Here is a 15,510-nt window from a genome sequence, read left to right as displayed (position 1 = left end):
CTGAACCACAAGTACCTGCAGAGCCATGGGGCGGTGCTACCCTTATGCCTTTTCAAGTGTGATGCCAGAAATGAGCTCTCTGCCTTGCTGCGAGCAGTGCCTGGGACCTGGGGGCTTTGGCTCGGGAGGGATGTGCTGGGTTTTTACATTTTTCTTTTTTTTTCTGTAATGTGCTGGTTCCTGGAGCTGAATGGCTCAGGGCTGACTGCAGTGTTTGTCTCCAAACAGACACTGAGTGCCCAGACGTGATGTCCTGACTCCAGAGCAGGGAGTGAAGGAACTGGGGACACCGTACTGGTGTAAAATACCTCACAGCTCTCCCCTTGGCTGCGTCCTCTCTCAGTTTGGGGTGGGGACAGCAGCAAGACCCTGGGGAAGCTTCATTTGTCCCATCTAAAGAACAACCCCAGCCCCAGCCCGGCGTGGGTGCAGCTTGCTTTCTCTCCTCCCTGCCTCAGAAGGCCCTCGGTGGGGCCGGGCGGGCGATGGGGCTGCGAGGTACCAACAGAGCTGGTCTGTGAAACTTGGCCGGGAGCACAGAGGGAGATTGATGTTTGCTCGGGCGCTCAGCCCTCAGCTGCGGGCTCTGCCCACCCCTGCACCAGCTGGGGACAAAAGCCCCGGCCCCGGGTGGCACTGCAGGGCTGGCGTAAGCCCCCCAGGACAGCTGGCAGCTCTGTAAGCTTGGCTCCTGCCCAGCGAGCCGGAGTGAAGGGGCTGAGGGGCCACGCAGGGAGGTTTGCCCTCGGGATGCTGCACATGCTCGGGTGTCTGAGCTCCACCGCAGAGCTGGAACCCCTCCGGGCCCACCCCCGCCTCATCGTGGGTCCTGTCCCCTGGCCAAGCCTGGCTGGGTGAAAAGCGCTGGGGTGGCTGTGGGGAGCATCCCACAGAGCTGGGTGGGGACAGAAAGTGATGAGGTTTGGGGCTGAGGGCTTGCAGGGGGCTCCTGCCAGCCCTCCTGGCATCTCCCACGTGGGAGTTAAATGTGACAGTCATCAGTTGTGTCAGAAAAATCACCGTGGAGAGGTAATGATATCTGTATGTGATATCTGTATGGGTATAATGGTGGGCCAGGGCTCCTGTCCCCACAGGGCAGTTGTGCCCTTGTCCCCTCCCCACGCTGTGAGTGGGAGCTGGCTGCAGTGTTCTTGGCAGAGACAAATCCCCAGCACACACCACCGAAAATCCCAGAAAGCTTTATTTGCGTAGGAAGATCGATGCTGTTTAAAAACCCACCGCTGCAGGAGGTTGGCGTGGCTGCCCAGTGCCTGTGGGTGCTGCTCAGACACCGGTACCTCCCTGTTTGGCGCTGCCTCGGGTGCTGGGGGAGCCAGGGTGCCTCCAAATGGGGCCTCCTGTGGTCTGGACACACGGTGGGGCCCCATGGGGAACCCCATGGCAGGGGAGACATGCACAGTGCTGGCAATGGGATGGAGCTGGCTCAGCCTGTCCTTGTGGGTCCCTCAGTCCCCTCATGGGGTGGCCTGGGGCCAGTTCTCTGCTTGCCCCACCTGTGGAATGGGTGCATGTGGCTGAGCGCTCTGTGGGGCTCAGGGGGCTCAGAGGATGATGCTGCCTGTCAGTCCTGCGAGGAAGAGGGGCATGAGTGGTGCCTGAGGAGTGAGGCCAGGGATCATGGCAGGGGTTTCTGCCTGGGTCTGGTTTCAGAAGGCAGTGCTGGCCTCCTGCCGGTGTCCCCCTGCCCTGCAGTGTCCGTTCCACCATGGCAGGTGGGTCACCGGAGCACTCACTGTGCCATGGGGCCACCACAGCCCTCAAGGAAAGGGGTGAATCCTATTTCCATCGTACTCAGCCTTGAAGACTGGGCCCTCTCTGCACCCATGGCTGTGGGGCCTGCTGGGCCGCAACCTCCTCCAGGCTGACTGTGGGTAGAGGGAAAGGAGAGCATCACCACACTCCTCTCTGGAGGATTTAAGCATCACCTGCTGCTTTTATTTCCTGCAAAGCATGGAGGTATCCAGGTCTGGAGGGCTGGAAGACTTACTTAGCTTGTCATGTTGGGGTTCCAGTTGCTCTCCTCTCCAGTGGAGGAGTATTAGGGATGAACCTACCCAGGGGATGCTGCACCTGCATGCTGGGCTGAGGAATGGGACAATTTTCACCTCCATCTTTCTTCTGGCACCATGGTGCTGTGGGAATGCAGCAGTCTGGGGATGCCATCACTCATTCTGCTCCTCCAAAAGGATTGGCCAAGCTTTCCCCACTGCTTTCATCCCAAAAGATCTCTCTTGGAAGATGGGCTGTGGGCCGTACCCTGCTGATAATGCAGTGCCATCTCCTCAGTGCCAAGTGACTCCTATCTGCAACTGCAGTGGCCATCTGGGGCCCTTCAGCAGGACTGAGCTTGCCTGCTGCCTGCCTCAGGGCTGGCCTTTCCTTGGAGCAAACACAGCCTCCTGCCCATTGTCCCTGCCACAATCCTGCCTGCAGCCCTGGGCATCACAGGCAGTTCTGAGCTCTGCAGGGCGGGCAGCATCCCCAGCGTGCTGCTTTGCTGTGCTTTGGAGCTGGCTGGGGCTGCAGGGGCCCTGTCCATTGCTGGGCAGGGGGCTGTGGGGCCATAGCCAGCATCCTGTACAGTCCAGGTGCAGGCAGGGGTGCTGCCTGCCCTTTCCTGCAGCCAAGCTCCAGGCCAGAGGAGAAGACTGCAGCCTAATCCCTGGCTGCTCGGGGCCCACAGCTCAGTGATGCAGGCTGGAGAAGCAGCAGCCTAACATGGTAGGTGTGGAGAGGGAGAGGATGTTTTTCTGGAAGGTGATGTTTTCTGGCCACTGGCTGTGCCAAAGTACCCAGGGCTCTCCTGTGTCCCTGGATACCCAGGGCTTCCCCCAGCAGCACAGCATTCCTGGGGAGTAGCCGTTTCCCTGTGCCCTGACAGCACAGCATCCCGGGGTACCTGGGGTGACACCATGCGGGAAGCAGGAGGGGTCCCTCTCTCCAGCTGACCATGGGGACCTGTGATTGTTGATCCCCCCACTTTGTGCCACGGAATCCAGTGGGGCACGGGGGCTGCCACACGTCCAGGCTCTGAGGCCCAGCCCAGCTGTGCCACCGCTCCGGGACAGAGGGAAATGTAGTTCTGGCTGAGCTTGTGGCATCTGGGCACACTGCGGGGGTGACACCAAGAGGCAGTCGTACTTTTCCAGCCTCAGGGCACCAAGTGGATGTCCTCTGAGCGCAGCACTTTGTAAACCACCCAGTAGAAGATATTGAAGACCAGGAAGGTGAAGGGGAAGACGGCTCGGGAGACGGTGTCGATGCGCTTGGCGCGGTCGAGGTAGCGCCTGCGGAGGCTGTCCCCTTCCCGCAGCGCGGCGGGGGCTGCCGGGGGGCTGTACACGCCGGGGCCCTCCCCAGCCCCCTCCTTGGCCTGCAGGCACTGGCCCAGCCCGTAGCCTCGCAGGTAGAAGCGGCTCTCGCGGCTGAGCTCTTCCTCCTGGGAAGGGAAAGGCCGTCAGGCAGGGCACCCTGGTGCTGCAGGGTGAGGCTGCACGTCCTGCACGCCCTTGGTGCTGGGTGCTGGGTGCTGGGTGCTGGGTGCTGAGTGCCCGTGCCAGGCTGGGCGCTCTCAGAGAGCCCCGGCTGTGCAGGCAGGAGCGCGGGGCTGGCAGTGCCGGCTGCGCACAGGGCAGGGGTGAGCGCCGAGCCCCTGCCTTCTCATCCAGCGTGTTGCAGGGTGCATCCAAAGGCAACCCGACCCTGGCAGCCCGACACAGCCCCCCAGCTTCCTCCCAGCTCCAGCCTGACTCTGGCAGCCAGAGGGATGGGATGTGAACAGGCGGAAGGGGGCACATAGGGGCGCAGGGTGCACTTGGTGCAGGGAGCTGAGGTGTGCAGGCGCTGCTGTGAGTGTGCTGTGTTTGCTGTGGGGTGGAAGTGTGACTGTGATGGTGGATAGGAGGGGACAGGCAGCTTGCTGGGGCAGAGCAGAGCAGGGATGTAGGAACCTGGCTACCACCAGGGCACCCCAGTCCCTCCAAGAACCCAAGCTCTCATTTCTCCCCATGGCTGCTTGGCAGAGATTGCCTGGGGCAGCAGAGGAGGGAGGCTGACAGAGCTGGACTCCTTGCTGGTCTGTCTGCCCTTGCTCACCCTCTCTCTCCCCTTGCTGGCAGCACAGGGGGCAACGTGCCCATGGAGTTGCATGTTCATGATCAAGGCTGCAAAACTGCCTGGGAGTCTCTGGCCGCAGCCCACTGCCATTGTTCAGGGCACTGATTGGGTGCCTCGGGCTGGCCAGCAGTGCCTGCCCTCCTCCCCATCAACAGCTGTGCACTCTTAGCCACTTGCCTTGTTTTAGCCTTGGCGAGGGTTATGAGTGCAGAGATTTGATGAGGGATGGGCATGTGCAAGCACAGGCTGCACATCTGGCTTTTTGCTGAGCCCCTGGACTCATTTGGTCTCTGTGGCTCAGCTCAGCTCCCCTCTGCCTTTGCTGATGCTGTATCTGGCTGTGGTGGGTCCTTTCTTCCAAGGCCTGCTGCAGGTCAGTGCCTCACTTTGTGTCGGGTGCTGTTTGGGATCCCAAACACCATCTCTGGCCGGCACGGCCCTCCAGAAGACAGGGGCTGCTTGCTGAGGTCAGCCCCTGCAGGCACTCAGCTGGCAAGGGGGCTCTCATGCAGAGAGTTTGTACCCTGGCATCTTTATTTAACTCAGCAATCCACAGGCTAAGCAAGATTTTACAGTGGGAAGAGCAGCCGTGGCTCAGATTGCTGAGGTTAGTCGTTATTTGCAGTACAGTTTTATTTCCCTGCCTCAGGCTGAGTGCCCGCAGCCCCTCTGGACGGGGGGACCTGGTGCTCTGTGTGCTCTGGGGACCAGCAGCTGCTCCCCCAGCCCGGGAGCCTGCAGGCCCAGCCTGTTCCCGAGCCTGGATTTGAGCGATCTCTGGGAGGGATTTGCCCTCAGGCTGTGAAACCCCGGCTTTGCTTTCTCAGGCACAGGAGCTGTGTGTAGCGGGCTCTGCTCCCATCTCTGACTGAGCAGCACCCCGGGGTGCTCTGCAGCCTCCGCCTCCGGGCAGCTGCACTTTGGTCTGTTCTAAGCCAGCACACGGTCCTTGGGCTGGACAGAGCCTCCCCTCCCTGCCCTGGCTGGTGGGTGTTGATCTCCAGGAGTCATCTGTGAAAGGCAGGGTGCAAAGATGCCTCTCCTGGCATCCAAAGGCTGGTGATGGTGTAGAGGAGGTGAGGGTGACCAGGCCTGATCTCCTCCCTGGAGCTGTGGTTGATCCCCTGCATCTCCCCAACATCCTGGGAGCTTGCCCTGCCCCACACTGCTCCCTATGCCTCAAGCTGCAAAGTGCTCATGTGCCCTGAGCAGCTGCCTGTGCAGGAGTGACTGCAGGCTGCTGGGAGTGCCAGGAACCTGCCTGCAGGGCGGCAGAGCCCCCACCCTGCCAGAGGTGTGGCCATGGCTGGGGAGCTGGGTAGCCCAGGAGCAGCCATCAGTCAGCCTCAGCATCACTCACCCCCAGCAAAGGGGACTGTGCCTGTGCTGCTTTACAAAAGGGGAACCCAAGGCATGGAGTGGGGGTGTCCGCAGGGAAATCTTTTCCATTCCCGTCCCTCTCTCAACACTTCTGAGCCCAGGCATTGGCAGCCACATCCTACGGGCACATATTCCGTGCGAATCGCTGGCCTGCTCCTTCCGCAGGCCCTTGCAGCCCCCAGGGCTGGCTCCGGGGGGCTCCTTTTGGGGAGGGGAGGGTGAGGCTGGCTGGGGAAGCACGGGGGGCTGCCGCAGGGTCGTGCTTTACCCGGGAGCTGGAGAGCTGCGAGAGCGTCGCGTAGGTGTGCTCGCTGCTGTGCCGGCTGCTCAGCTGCCGCAGGGACTCCAGGCTGGCCGTGCCGCTGCTCAGGCCCTTGTGGCATCCAGCAGTGTGCACCAAACAGAAACAGGACAGCGGGTGACCCAGGGCTCTTCCCCGGCCCCGGGGCAGTGGCTCTGGGTGCCAGGATGGGGATGGTGGGGAGATGGGGGCTCCGTGTGTTGGGGGAAAAAGCCCCTCCAGTGTGCCCTGGCACTGGGATCTGTCTTCAGCACATGCCGAAGGGATTTGGTTGCATGGGATGCTGTGAGCCTGTGTGGTGTGTGTTTGTGTTTGTGTTTGTGTGTTTGTGTTTGTGTGTATTCATGTCTTCTGTGGAGATCTGGTGCCTCACAGACTGTTTAAAATGAGAGTGGGGCAGCCACATGCTGACCCCAAGCTTCTTGCAGGCCTGATGCCTGTGTTGGGCTGACAGAGGGGAGTACTATTTCCGTGAGTGGGGGATCCTGCTGCGCTCCCATCTGCAGCCCAGATCTGTCTCTGGGTGCCACCAGGTCCCTCCTTGACGCAGCGGTGCGTCCCTGTCACCGCCAAAGAGCCCAGGTTGGGGGATGCACATAAGGGGAAAGGCTGGTTTCCCCCATCCTCACTGTTTATTTTTCTGCATTTTTAGAGGAAGCAGAGCCTGAGGATGTCCCAGCAGGAGAAGGACAGCACCCTAAGCAGGGTCTAAAGCACCCATGGGTGCTGAGCACTGTGCTGTAGTGCACGTGGGTCCCCGGGGTGTCGGAGGAGCCATCTGCAGCTATGGAACACAGCCCTGCCCTGGGGGCTGCTGAGAAACTGTCCCTGCCCCGGGGTGTCCCCTCAGGGGCTGAGGACGAGCAGATGTCAGGAGAGGGGGGGACTCACCATCCTCTGCCGTCGCTGGCGGCGGCGCAGGCGCATCAGCTCCTTGTGCTGGCGGGAGACAAAGTTGACGGCTGCGTACTCCAGCAAGGCGGCGAAGACGAAGAGCAGGCACACGGCCATCCAGATGTCAATGGCCTTCACGTAGGACACCTGCCGGGGTGACAGGGGGCTCAGGGACCCACTGACCCCCACCTTGCTCGTCCCCCCCGCAGCCAGCTTCATCCCGCCGCCAAGAAGCTGGGAGCCCCCTCAGCCTGGGCGCGCTGGCCGCAGCAGCCAGCGTTCCCCCTCAGCACGTGCGGTGTCCCAGCTGCCGAGGCTGCAAAGCCAAGCCATTCCCAGGGACAGGCTGCCCCTGCCCCTGGGGAAAGGGGCGCGGTGGACCAGCCCAGCAGGCAGCCAGCACTGACCTTGGGCAGGGAGGCGCGGGAGCCGGCGCTCTGCGTGGTCATGGTGAGCACTGTGGTGATGCCCAAGCCCACCCGGGCTGGCGCCGCATCCATGTTGATCCAGAAGGAGACCCAGGAGAGGATGACGATGAGTAGGCTGGGTATGTACATCTGGATCAGGTAGTAACCCATCTGCCTCTCCAGGTGGAACTTCACCTCGATGCAGGTGAACTTGCCTGCAGGGAAAGATGGCCCCAGTGGGCGAGAGGGACCCCTGGGCCATGGGAGCGGTGGCAGCAGGTCCCTGGGGTGCTCACCTGTGTTGTAGTACTTGGTGCAATAGCCCAGGTCCTTCTCATCCCTGAGGATGAACTGTGGGAGTGTCAAGCCCTCTGCCACCTGCACGGCCTCCTGCTCCTCCAGCCACTCGAAGATGAGGTCGTTCATGGTGTAGCCAACTGGAGGGAGCCATGGGACAGGGACATGTACCCCATTCAACCCCCCCTGAACAACTGCTTTTTCCTGCTTATGTCCCTTAGAAAATGTGAGCTGCCAGGTTTTGGGATGGCATGGAATGAGAGGGGATGGGATGGGAAGAGGGAAATGAAGGGCAGCTTGAACCCCCCAAGGTACTCACAACTCTCCAGCTGCATGGTGCACGTCTGGATGTCCATGGGGAAGTTCTTGAGGTCCATGGGGCAGGACAGGATCAGTGTCAGCCTGGAGGAGGCAGAGGAAAGGAGGGAGTTGTTGGAGCTGGGGCAGCCGGTGGGGAAAAGTCGCCACACGGAAGGCAAGAGGAAAGCTTTGCCTCCCCATGCAGGCACAGCACCAGAGGGAAAGGTTCTACCTAATGCTGTAGAGCACGTTGCCATTCTTGAAGATGCGCAGGAGCTTGTTATCGGTGGTGACCTCATGGAAATTGGCCCCTTTCTCATTGGCAAAGAACAAGTCTGGCTTCCAGATGGAGTCGAGCATGGAGGGGTCGAGGTCGAGGGAGTCGTCGGGGTACTCCCGGTAAGCCAGGCGGGGGTCGTTCCACTGCTGCCGCAGGAACACGTTCACCCGGTAGTCCTGGGACAGAGAGCACCACGTCAGCCTAGAGCACCCCGTGGTACCCGAGGAGGAGGAGGAGGAGGAGGAGGAGGAGGAGGTGGAAGCAGCTGCTTCCATTGAGGCTCAGTTGCCCTGCTGTTGCTGCATGCCTGTCACTAATAAAGCATGGAGCAGGGGCAGCTCAGGAGCCTTCCCATGCTGTTGGCAGCCAGGGGAAATTAAAAAGCCAAGGCCACAGCAGCTGAGAGAAGGAGGAGGAGGTAGAAGACCAGTAAGTGCTGCTTGCAGCATTCTGCACATGGCTCTGTGGGCCTGTTGATAGTATTAAGGCTTTTGCAGAAGCACAAATAGGAAATTTTTGCTGTGGGACTTCCTCTGAGGTGTTCCTCATGCACCCCAGGAGGTTCAGGATGGCAGGGGGTTACATCCATCTGCCCCACTGTGACCCTTTACGGGGGGCTCTTTCTTCCAGCTCAGGCACAGGGAATGTGACCCCAAAGCTAAACTTGTGTTAGCTGACCCCAGGAAAGCCACAGCCATGTGCTATGGCTTTGCATGTCCCCACCGTGGTGCCAGGGATGGCTCCAGAGAAGGGGTCACAGGAGCCCCTGTAAGCACAGCCACGGGCACTGGGGACCCCCACGCTCCCCAGCACAGCCACTGCCAGCCCTGAGGCACCGGGAGAGGCTGGCCAAACCCTCACCATGGTGGTCTCGGTGACGGAGCCAAAGCTGTTGATGAAGATGTTGCACGTCACGTTGACGGGCGGACCTGGAAAACAGCGTGAAGCTTCCTCTTGCCGCCGGCTGCGGAGACACGTGCGGGCACACGCGGGGACAGCGGCTCCGTGCCGCGTGCCTGAACGCACACAGGCGTCCCCTCCTGCTGGGGCCACCCCCGGGGCTGGGGGTGAACCCCAGCACGCCCCGCAGCTGCCCGTGCTGCCAGGCAAAGCGAGCACACAGGGCTGGCAGGAGCAGCAGGGACTCTGGGGAGGGTGTTGGGACAGGGAGGTGGGGCAGGGTCCTGTCCCAAAGCCCCTGGGTTTGGGCAGCCATAAGCATGGATCTGCCAGGTTTGGAACCCTCACTTCTTCCCTCTTACCTTTGAAGTTGGGTCGAATGCGGGCGTCATACCCTGAGGTTCGTCCCATGAGCTTGTCCAGGAAATCAGAGGGCGACATGGGCTGGGGTGAGCTTCGGGAACCAGCTTTAATCTCCTCCCGCCCTGAGACCAGCCTGCGGGGCAGGGGAGGCAGGTCAGCTGCTGGCACCAGGTGTCTGCAGGCACATTTTGGCCTCCCCTGGGAACACTCAGCTGCCAGGGCAGGCGGCTGTGCCTGTGCTCCATCCACTCCAGTGCTCGGTCAGCATGGTGGGGGGATCCCTTCCTTCTGCTGCGATGCCGGTGGCTTTTCCCCTCACCTGCAACAGCCTGAGTCTCACATGCCCACATTTTGCCTGTCCCTGCCCCACCATGTCCCTTGGCATGGGGCTGGGGGCCAGTGCCTCCTGGCTCCAGGGCTGTGGTGGGGACAGGGCACAACCGGTGCCTGGAGGGGAAAGCACGGAAGCTCCTTCTCAGGTTCCACCTACAGCTCCAGCTTGAGCTGCTGAGCAAACAATCACCCAGCGCCTGTCATGGACTCACGGCTTGGGGGGGCTGGGGGACACAACGGCCCTGCCTGGGTGAGGAGTGTCCGGAGCACAGCTGGGTTCTGACACCCTGCCAGGGGCCAAGGAGATGTGCAGGAGAGGAGCAGCAAAGCCCACCTCCACACCAGCCATGATGAGCTCTCCCACACAGCGCTCTGAATGACGATGGAGATTTATTTAAACTGACTCTGGAGGGGATATTTTTGTGAATGCATCTTAGCCTGCCAGCTTCTCTCCTCCCGTCAGTCTAAAATGATAATTTCAAGGAACAATGCGAGAGATGTTCACTCACCACATTGCCAGGCATGTGGCTGTGATGGAGAAGAATTAGCTAGAGATCTCTGGACACAAAAGGAGCTTTGAGCATGCTGCTGGTGCTGCTGCATGATGCCTTATAACTCCACCAGGTCTGTGCCCAGGTGGATCTCACTCCTGCTTAGAGCTACAACCCCATCACTACAAGAAGAGGATGATGCTGGGAACCCTGTGGTCCTTCTTCCTACCTCTTTTCAAGAGAGTGAGATTCATCCTAGAGGGGTTTATGTGCACCCTTATCAGCTAGAAATGGGCACAACCAAAATGTTCCAGTGGGGCAGGTTTTCCTTTAATTGGAGAAGGGCAACAGAGAGTACCTGAGATTCATCCTCATCAGGAGCAAAAGGCTGGGAGAAATTCCCTGCCAGGAGCTGCACGAGCAAGGTGTGGTGCCTTTGGGAGGAGGGCTGCAAGAGGCCAGGCTAGCAAGGAGTTAAGTGAGGCTTCTGCCTACCACACAGCTGTGAACCATGTCCTCCTCAGCAGGAGAGGACAGTGAGGGTTCTCCCCTGGAGCACGTGGGAGGGAGGCTCCCGGGCTCCCTTGGCAGGTAGCTCCTTGAAGAGGCTCAGATAACAGAGGCACAGCGGATCTGCAGCCCCGGGGGTGCTCAGACCTGCGTGGGGGATGCCAAAATGCCCAGAGTGCAGGCTTGTCCCACGGCATCCCTGGCAGGGCCGTGCTGGAATGCAGCCCTTGGGCACAGCCCCTGCCTTGAGGCACTGCCTGCCCCGGGGCCTCTGCCCCGACCCCGGGCTGGGCACCGCAGGGCCCTGGAGCTCAGCACCTCTGGAAGCCAGGGGATGGTAGGGCTGGAAAACGCTGATGTCTGCCTAAAAACGCTGCCCTGAGACAAGCAGTTTCTGCACGTGAAGCAATTCTGTTTTAGCCCTCCCTGCCATAAATGTTGCAAATCCCCCCATGCCCTTCCAGCCACACTGGCTGAGTGGTGGGGGAAGGACTGGGATCAGGCTCAGCCCGGGAGTCCTGCAGCCCCCAACCCCTCCCTTCCTGACCCACTCTCCCCTGCCTCCCACCTTGTCCCAGATAACACCCAAGGTGGATAGAGATGGAAAAAGGGGCCTGGGGGCTTTAGATTTTCCACCTAAGTGGGCCAAGAGGTGTTCCTGTACCCATGGGACCTGGGGCACCCATTCACTGTCCCGAGTGACCCAGGGTCTGGGTCAGGGTCTGTCCTGAGCTCTCCTCCCCCCAAACACCATGAGCCAGGAGAGGATCTGGACATCTCAGGGGCTTTGCAGCGCCAGGGAAGGAGCTCTCTGGGCTGTCACGGGGCTCAGCTCGCCCTTCCTCCCGTGGTGGCAAGACTCTCCCGCTGGCCCGGGGAACCCTCGGGGGCTGCTGGGGACAGGCAGGGTCTGGCTGTGTGCCATGGGGGACGGGAGGGGGAAGGTTGCTGGGTCCCCGGGGTGCTGGGTCAGGGTCCCGGGGAATGGGGAGCGAGGCCAGGTTTGCGGGAGGTCCAGATAGGAGCTGGGAGCATTCTGCCCGGGGCATCAGGCCGCGGAGCCGGGTCCGGAGCGGGGGTCGGGATAAGGGTCCCGGGGCTCGTCCGGCTCTGAAGGGGATGCCCAGGTCCCGCAGGAGAGATCTGTCTCCGCGAGGGGGTGATGCCCGGGTGCCGGAGGGGAATCGCGGCTCCCGGGCGATGGGGTCCCGGTGCCGGGGGAGCGGCTCGGAGAGCAGAGGTCCCGCGGCCCCGCGCAGCACCGAGCACCCGCGCCGTGCGCTCACCTGAGCGGGCCGCGCCGGGGCAGGAGGCAGCCGAGGAGGAGGAGGAGGAGGAAGGCGAGGGCACCGGCCCGGAGCGCGCCCATCCCGCCGCAGCCCGCAGCCCCGCCGCCCCGGGCGCACGGGCATGACCCGGCCGGCGGCGGCGGCGTCCCCGCTCCCGCTCCCGCCGCACCGGGGCCGCTGCCGCCGCCGCTGCCGCCGCCCCCCGCCCGGTCCCGCTCCTCATAGTCCGGACGCCCGCCGCGGGGTGGGCGCCGGCCGGCTGCGGGCCCCGGGAGCCGGGCGGAGCTTCGCCCGCCGCGGCGGGGAGGAGGCGGGCACGGCGGTGGGGGGCTCCGTCCCCGTGCCCGCCTCCTCCCCGTCCCCTCGGGGCCCTCTGCCGCCCGGCCCGGGCCGTCCCGGAGCCCGCGTCCCCCGTGGGGCTGCTGGGCGCGGGGAGGGAGCGACCCCTGCGGGGGCTGGCAGGGTCTCGGGGCGCACCGGGGTCGGGGCTGGCGGGGCCGAGGGGCGCGCCGGGGTCTCGGGATGCGGCAGCGCTGATGGATGTGCGAGGGACGCTCGGAGGACGAGAACCGTACCGGGATCGGAGGACGTGCGGGACTGAGGGATGTGCGGGGACCGAGGGCCGTGCAGGGGCCGAGGGATGTCCCAGAGGAACTGCCCGTCGGATGGGGGGGAGCGGCTGGGGAAAACCGGGCTCCTAAATCCTTCTGGCCGGCCTTGGGGCCGCAGCTCAGGTCCCTCCTGCTGGGACCCTGCGCTTGCCTTTCCCAGAGGCTCGGCGGATGGACGAGGCTGTCCGGGGCGAGCTCCTCGGAGAACACAAGACCGACAGTCGTGTCTGCGTGATGCGGGAGCTGCAGCGGCTGCCAGGGAGAGGGAAACCAAGGCAGAGGGAGGGGAGCCGCCTGTTAACCAGAGCTCGGGCTGGGACTCGGCTGCCTTTGCCCTGTCCCCTGAGGCCACCCGGCCAAGCCGCAGAGTCGCCTCTGGTCCAAGGCAATCTGATTAATTTGCAAGGAAGTAAATAGTATTTAAAAAAGATAAAAGCGCAGAATAAATGATTCCTGGCAGATATGTCAGTCAGGTTTCTGTTCACTCTGCTGTGGCTGGCTCATCTCATTTATTTGTATTAATTGCAGTCTGGTAGCGGCTGGGAGCTGCTGTACAAAGCCATTGCTGCAGGGGTCCACAGAGGAGAATCTCAGCGGGGAAGGAGAGCACGGTGCCCCCTGTGCCTGCTCTCCCCAGGACAAGCGAGGGGGCTGCGCAGGACTTGAGAGGTCCCAATGGCTTTGCTGTGGGAAGGCAGTGTGGCTGAGGGCTGTGTGAAGCTGGCCCGGGGTGCTGGTCCAGCACAGGGGGCTGGTAGCCAGCGGGCACGTGGCCCGAGGTGGTGTGCAGGGATCCTCATCCCCACTGATCCGTTCTCCCGGCACCAGGAGCTGGGAGAAGTCTCCTCCGATTACCATTGCCATTAATGTTTATGGTGCCACGGTGCTGGGAGGTGCAGGGCACAGCGGGGAGCCCCAGGGAGCAGAGCAAACGCACGCTGTGTGACAGCTCCTCTCCCAGATGCTGTCCGAGCTAAGCAGACCTGACACTGTCGGGAGGAGGGGAGCCAGTGCACCCTCTCTGCTCTCTGGGGAAACTGAGGCACTGGCACCGTGTCCCCGCAGCAGCTGAGGGGCCTGAGGATGGTCAGAGCGGCTGTGGGGCCAGCATTTCAGGTGGCCACGAGCACAGGAGCTCAAGGTAACGAGCTCCAAGCCAGGAGTGCACATGCTGTGGTCGGCACGGCAGGGCGCTGGGGCTGAGCCACGAGGCTCTTGGAGAGGCTGATGCGGCCAAGGTGGCTCCCTGGTGGGCAGCACCGTGGGGGATGCTGCAGCCACAGCCCTCCTGCCCGCCCTCCAGCTCTGCAGGCAGCCAGCACCGCGAGGAGTGCTGAAAGCAGTGCTGAAAATAAGCTCTGAGCGAATGAAGGCAGCGAGCATCCCATCAGGGGGCGAAGGCAGTGCTGATTTGCTGCTGCCTGGGTCGGGGGGATGGAGCAGGAGCTGCACAACCAGAGCCCCAGCAGTGCCCAGGAGATCCCAGGATAGTGCCTCATCCTGATCAGGGGATTTTTGGGAGTGACAAGACTAGGCTTATCCCCCATGGCCCTCAAATCAAAGCATGAGGTGGTTTTTCTGTAAACAGTCAAGACTCCAGCCAGCAGGCAGCTGTCAGCGTTGGGCTCCAGGCACCCACCACCAGGCTGCCCTGTGGCTGCTCTCCCCAGAGGCAGCAAGGCTGGGCAGGGGCAGGGGGCAAAGACCACACCCTGATCCAGTGGCTGCCAGCCTGGTGCAGCCCCCGGGGGGATCCCCCTGTCCCTGCCCCAAAGCTGTCCCTGTCACCGTGCCAGGCTCTGCTGACAGGAGACGTGCAGGCAGCAGAGACTGGGTTTGCTCAGATGGGCAGAAAAGTGGGATCTCTTTCTTCCCTTTCCCTCCACTGTCTCTGAGTTCACATCAAACTGCTTCTTTGAGGCCAGACACTTCCCTGCCTCGAATCTGCCTGGCTCCAGAGCCTGGAGAAGGGCTGTGCCAATCCTTCCTGCCCGTACCCCAGCCCTCTCTGCTGCTCAGCCCTGCACTGCCACGTCTGTAGATTGAATCCCGTTTGATAAATGAAACCCTGAAGTGTATTTGCAGACAACACCATTATGAGGGGGGGTGAGTCGTTCAACCCCTTGAAAACAGGCTTGTGCTTTTTTCCAGAGAAAAGGTTCAGGTGCCTAAGCTCAGTTTCAGGATAAAGACCAGCTCTGTGCTATTTGTGTTGAGGGGTGGGGGAGAGGAAGGACAGCAGGCAAAGGAGGGCACTTTGCTCTTCGTGTAGGACCACAAAGTCATCCTGCTGCTTCCACTCATCCTTAGTCCCTCCTTTGGAGCGAGCACAGATTTGCCTTTGCCCTGGGGCCAGGAAGGCCTGAAGCATCAGGAGAGACAGAAGCTTCAGGTGGGCACAGGTTTGTGGTGGGCTTTGAGCAACCTGCTTCAGCAGCCTCCAGCAGGCTTGGAGGGTCAGTTGCTCTGGGGAGAGCTTGGCAGCAGCTCAGAGGCAGCTCCTGGTTTGGGGGCGTTGCTTGCTCTGCATCCTTCAGCCCCAGACCCAGTGAAGGGCTGGACAGGATAACAGCCCTGCAATTCATCAGGCGCAGAGTCTGATGCTCTGGGAGACTGTGCTTGCTGTAATTAGAACGCACCACATCACAGGCACCTCCATCCTGTCTCCTAATTCTCTCCTGACTTCCTCCCCCTCTCCCAAGGCTCCCAGCCAGCCCAGCCAGCTCTGGACATCCTCCTGTCACTTTTTTTTCCCAGGACTGGGATTTTCTTTAGCAGAAACCAAGGTGTGAGATAGAGCTGCTGCGTGCAGAGGGCTCTGCCAGCCAGCCAGCGTGCCAGGGCTGCTGTGCATTCTCTGGACCAGCTGCTTAAATGCTTAATGAGCCCTGGGGAGCAAAGCAGTCCTTGTGAAAGATTCAGGTTCTCTGTTGCCTTCAGTTTAGGGCCATGTCAGCTCTCCTTTCCCTTTTTTAATCCCCTGACAAGTGAAAATAGGGAGAGCAGGCACAGCCTGC

At 61.7% G+C, this 15,510-nt stretch overlaps 1 protein-coding gene across 2 annotated transcripts; it reads right to left on the bottom strand.

Annotated features, from left to right (window-relative positions):
- Positions 1 to 1,183: 1,183 nt before the first annotated feature.
- Positions 1,184 to 12,046, bottom strand: LOC119695075 (glycine receptor subunit alpha-4-like). Of its 2 annotated transcripts, XM_038122916.1 has the most exons (10): positions 11,880 to 12,046; positions 9,259 to 9,392; positions 8,858 to 8,925; positions 7,949 to 8,172; positions 7,736 to 7,818; positions 7,416 to 7,556; positions 7,120 to 7,334; positions 6,710 to 6,859; positions 5,786 to 5,890; positions 1,184 to 3,460 (listed from the first exon to the last, which is right to left on the bottom strand). In XM_038122916.1, the coding sequence occupies exons 1-10, from the start codon at positions 11,960 to 11,962 to the stop codon at positions 3,173 to 3,175; spliced, it is 1,491 nt and encodes a 496-aa protein (XP_037978844.1). In that variant the 5' UTR covers positions 11,963 to 12,046; the 3' UTR covers positions 1,184 to 3,172. The 2 variants fall into 2 exon arrangements, with proteins under 2 accessions (XP_037978844.1, XP_037978845.1); XM_038122917.1 differs by lacking the exon at positions 5,786 to 5,890 and having other exon boundaries at positions 11,880 to 12,045.
- Between the last annotated feature and the right edge of the window lie 3,464 nt (positions 12,047 to 15,510).

Source organism: Motacilla alba, chromosome 4A (genome assembly GCF_015832195.1).
Source record: "Motacilla alba alba isolate MOTALB_02 chromosome 4A, Motacilla_alba_V1.0_pri, whole genome shotgun sequence".
NCBI classification, from domain to species: domain Eukaryota; kingdom Metazoa; phylum Chordata; class Aves; order Passeriformes; family Motacillidae; genus Motacilla; species Motacilla alba.
This window is presented reverse-complemented; position numbering and strand designations above follow the sequence as displayed.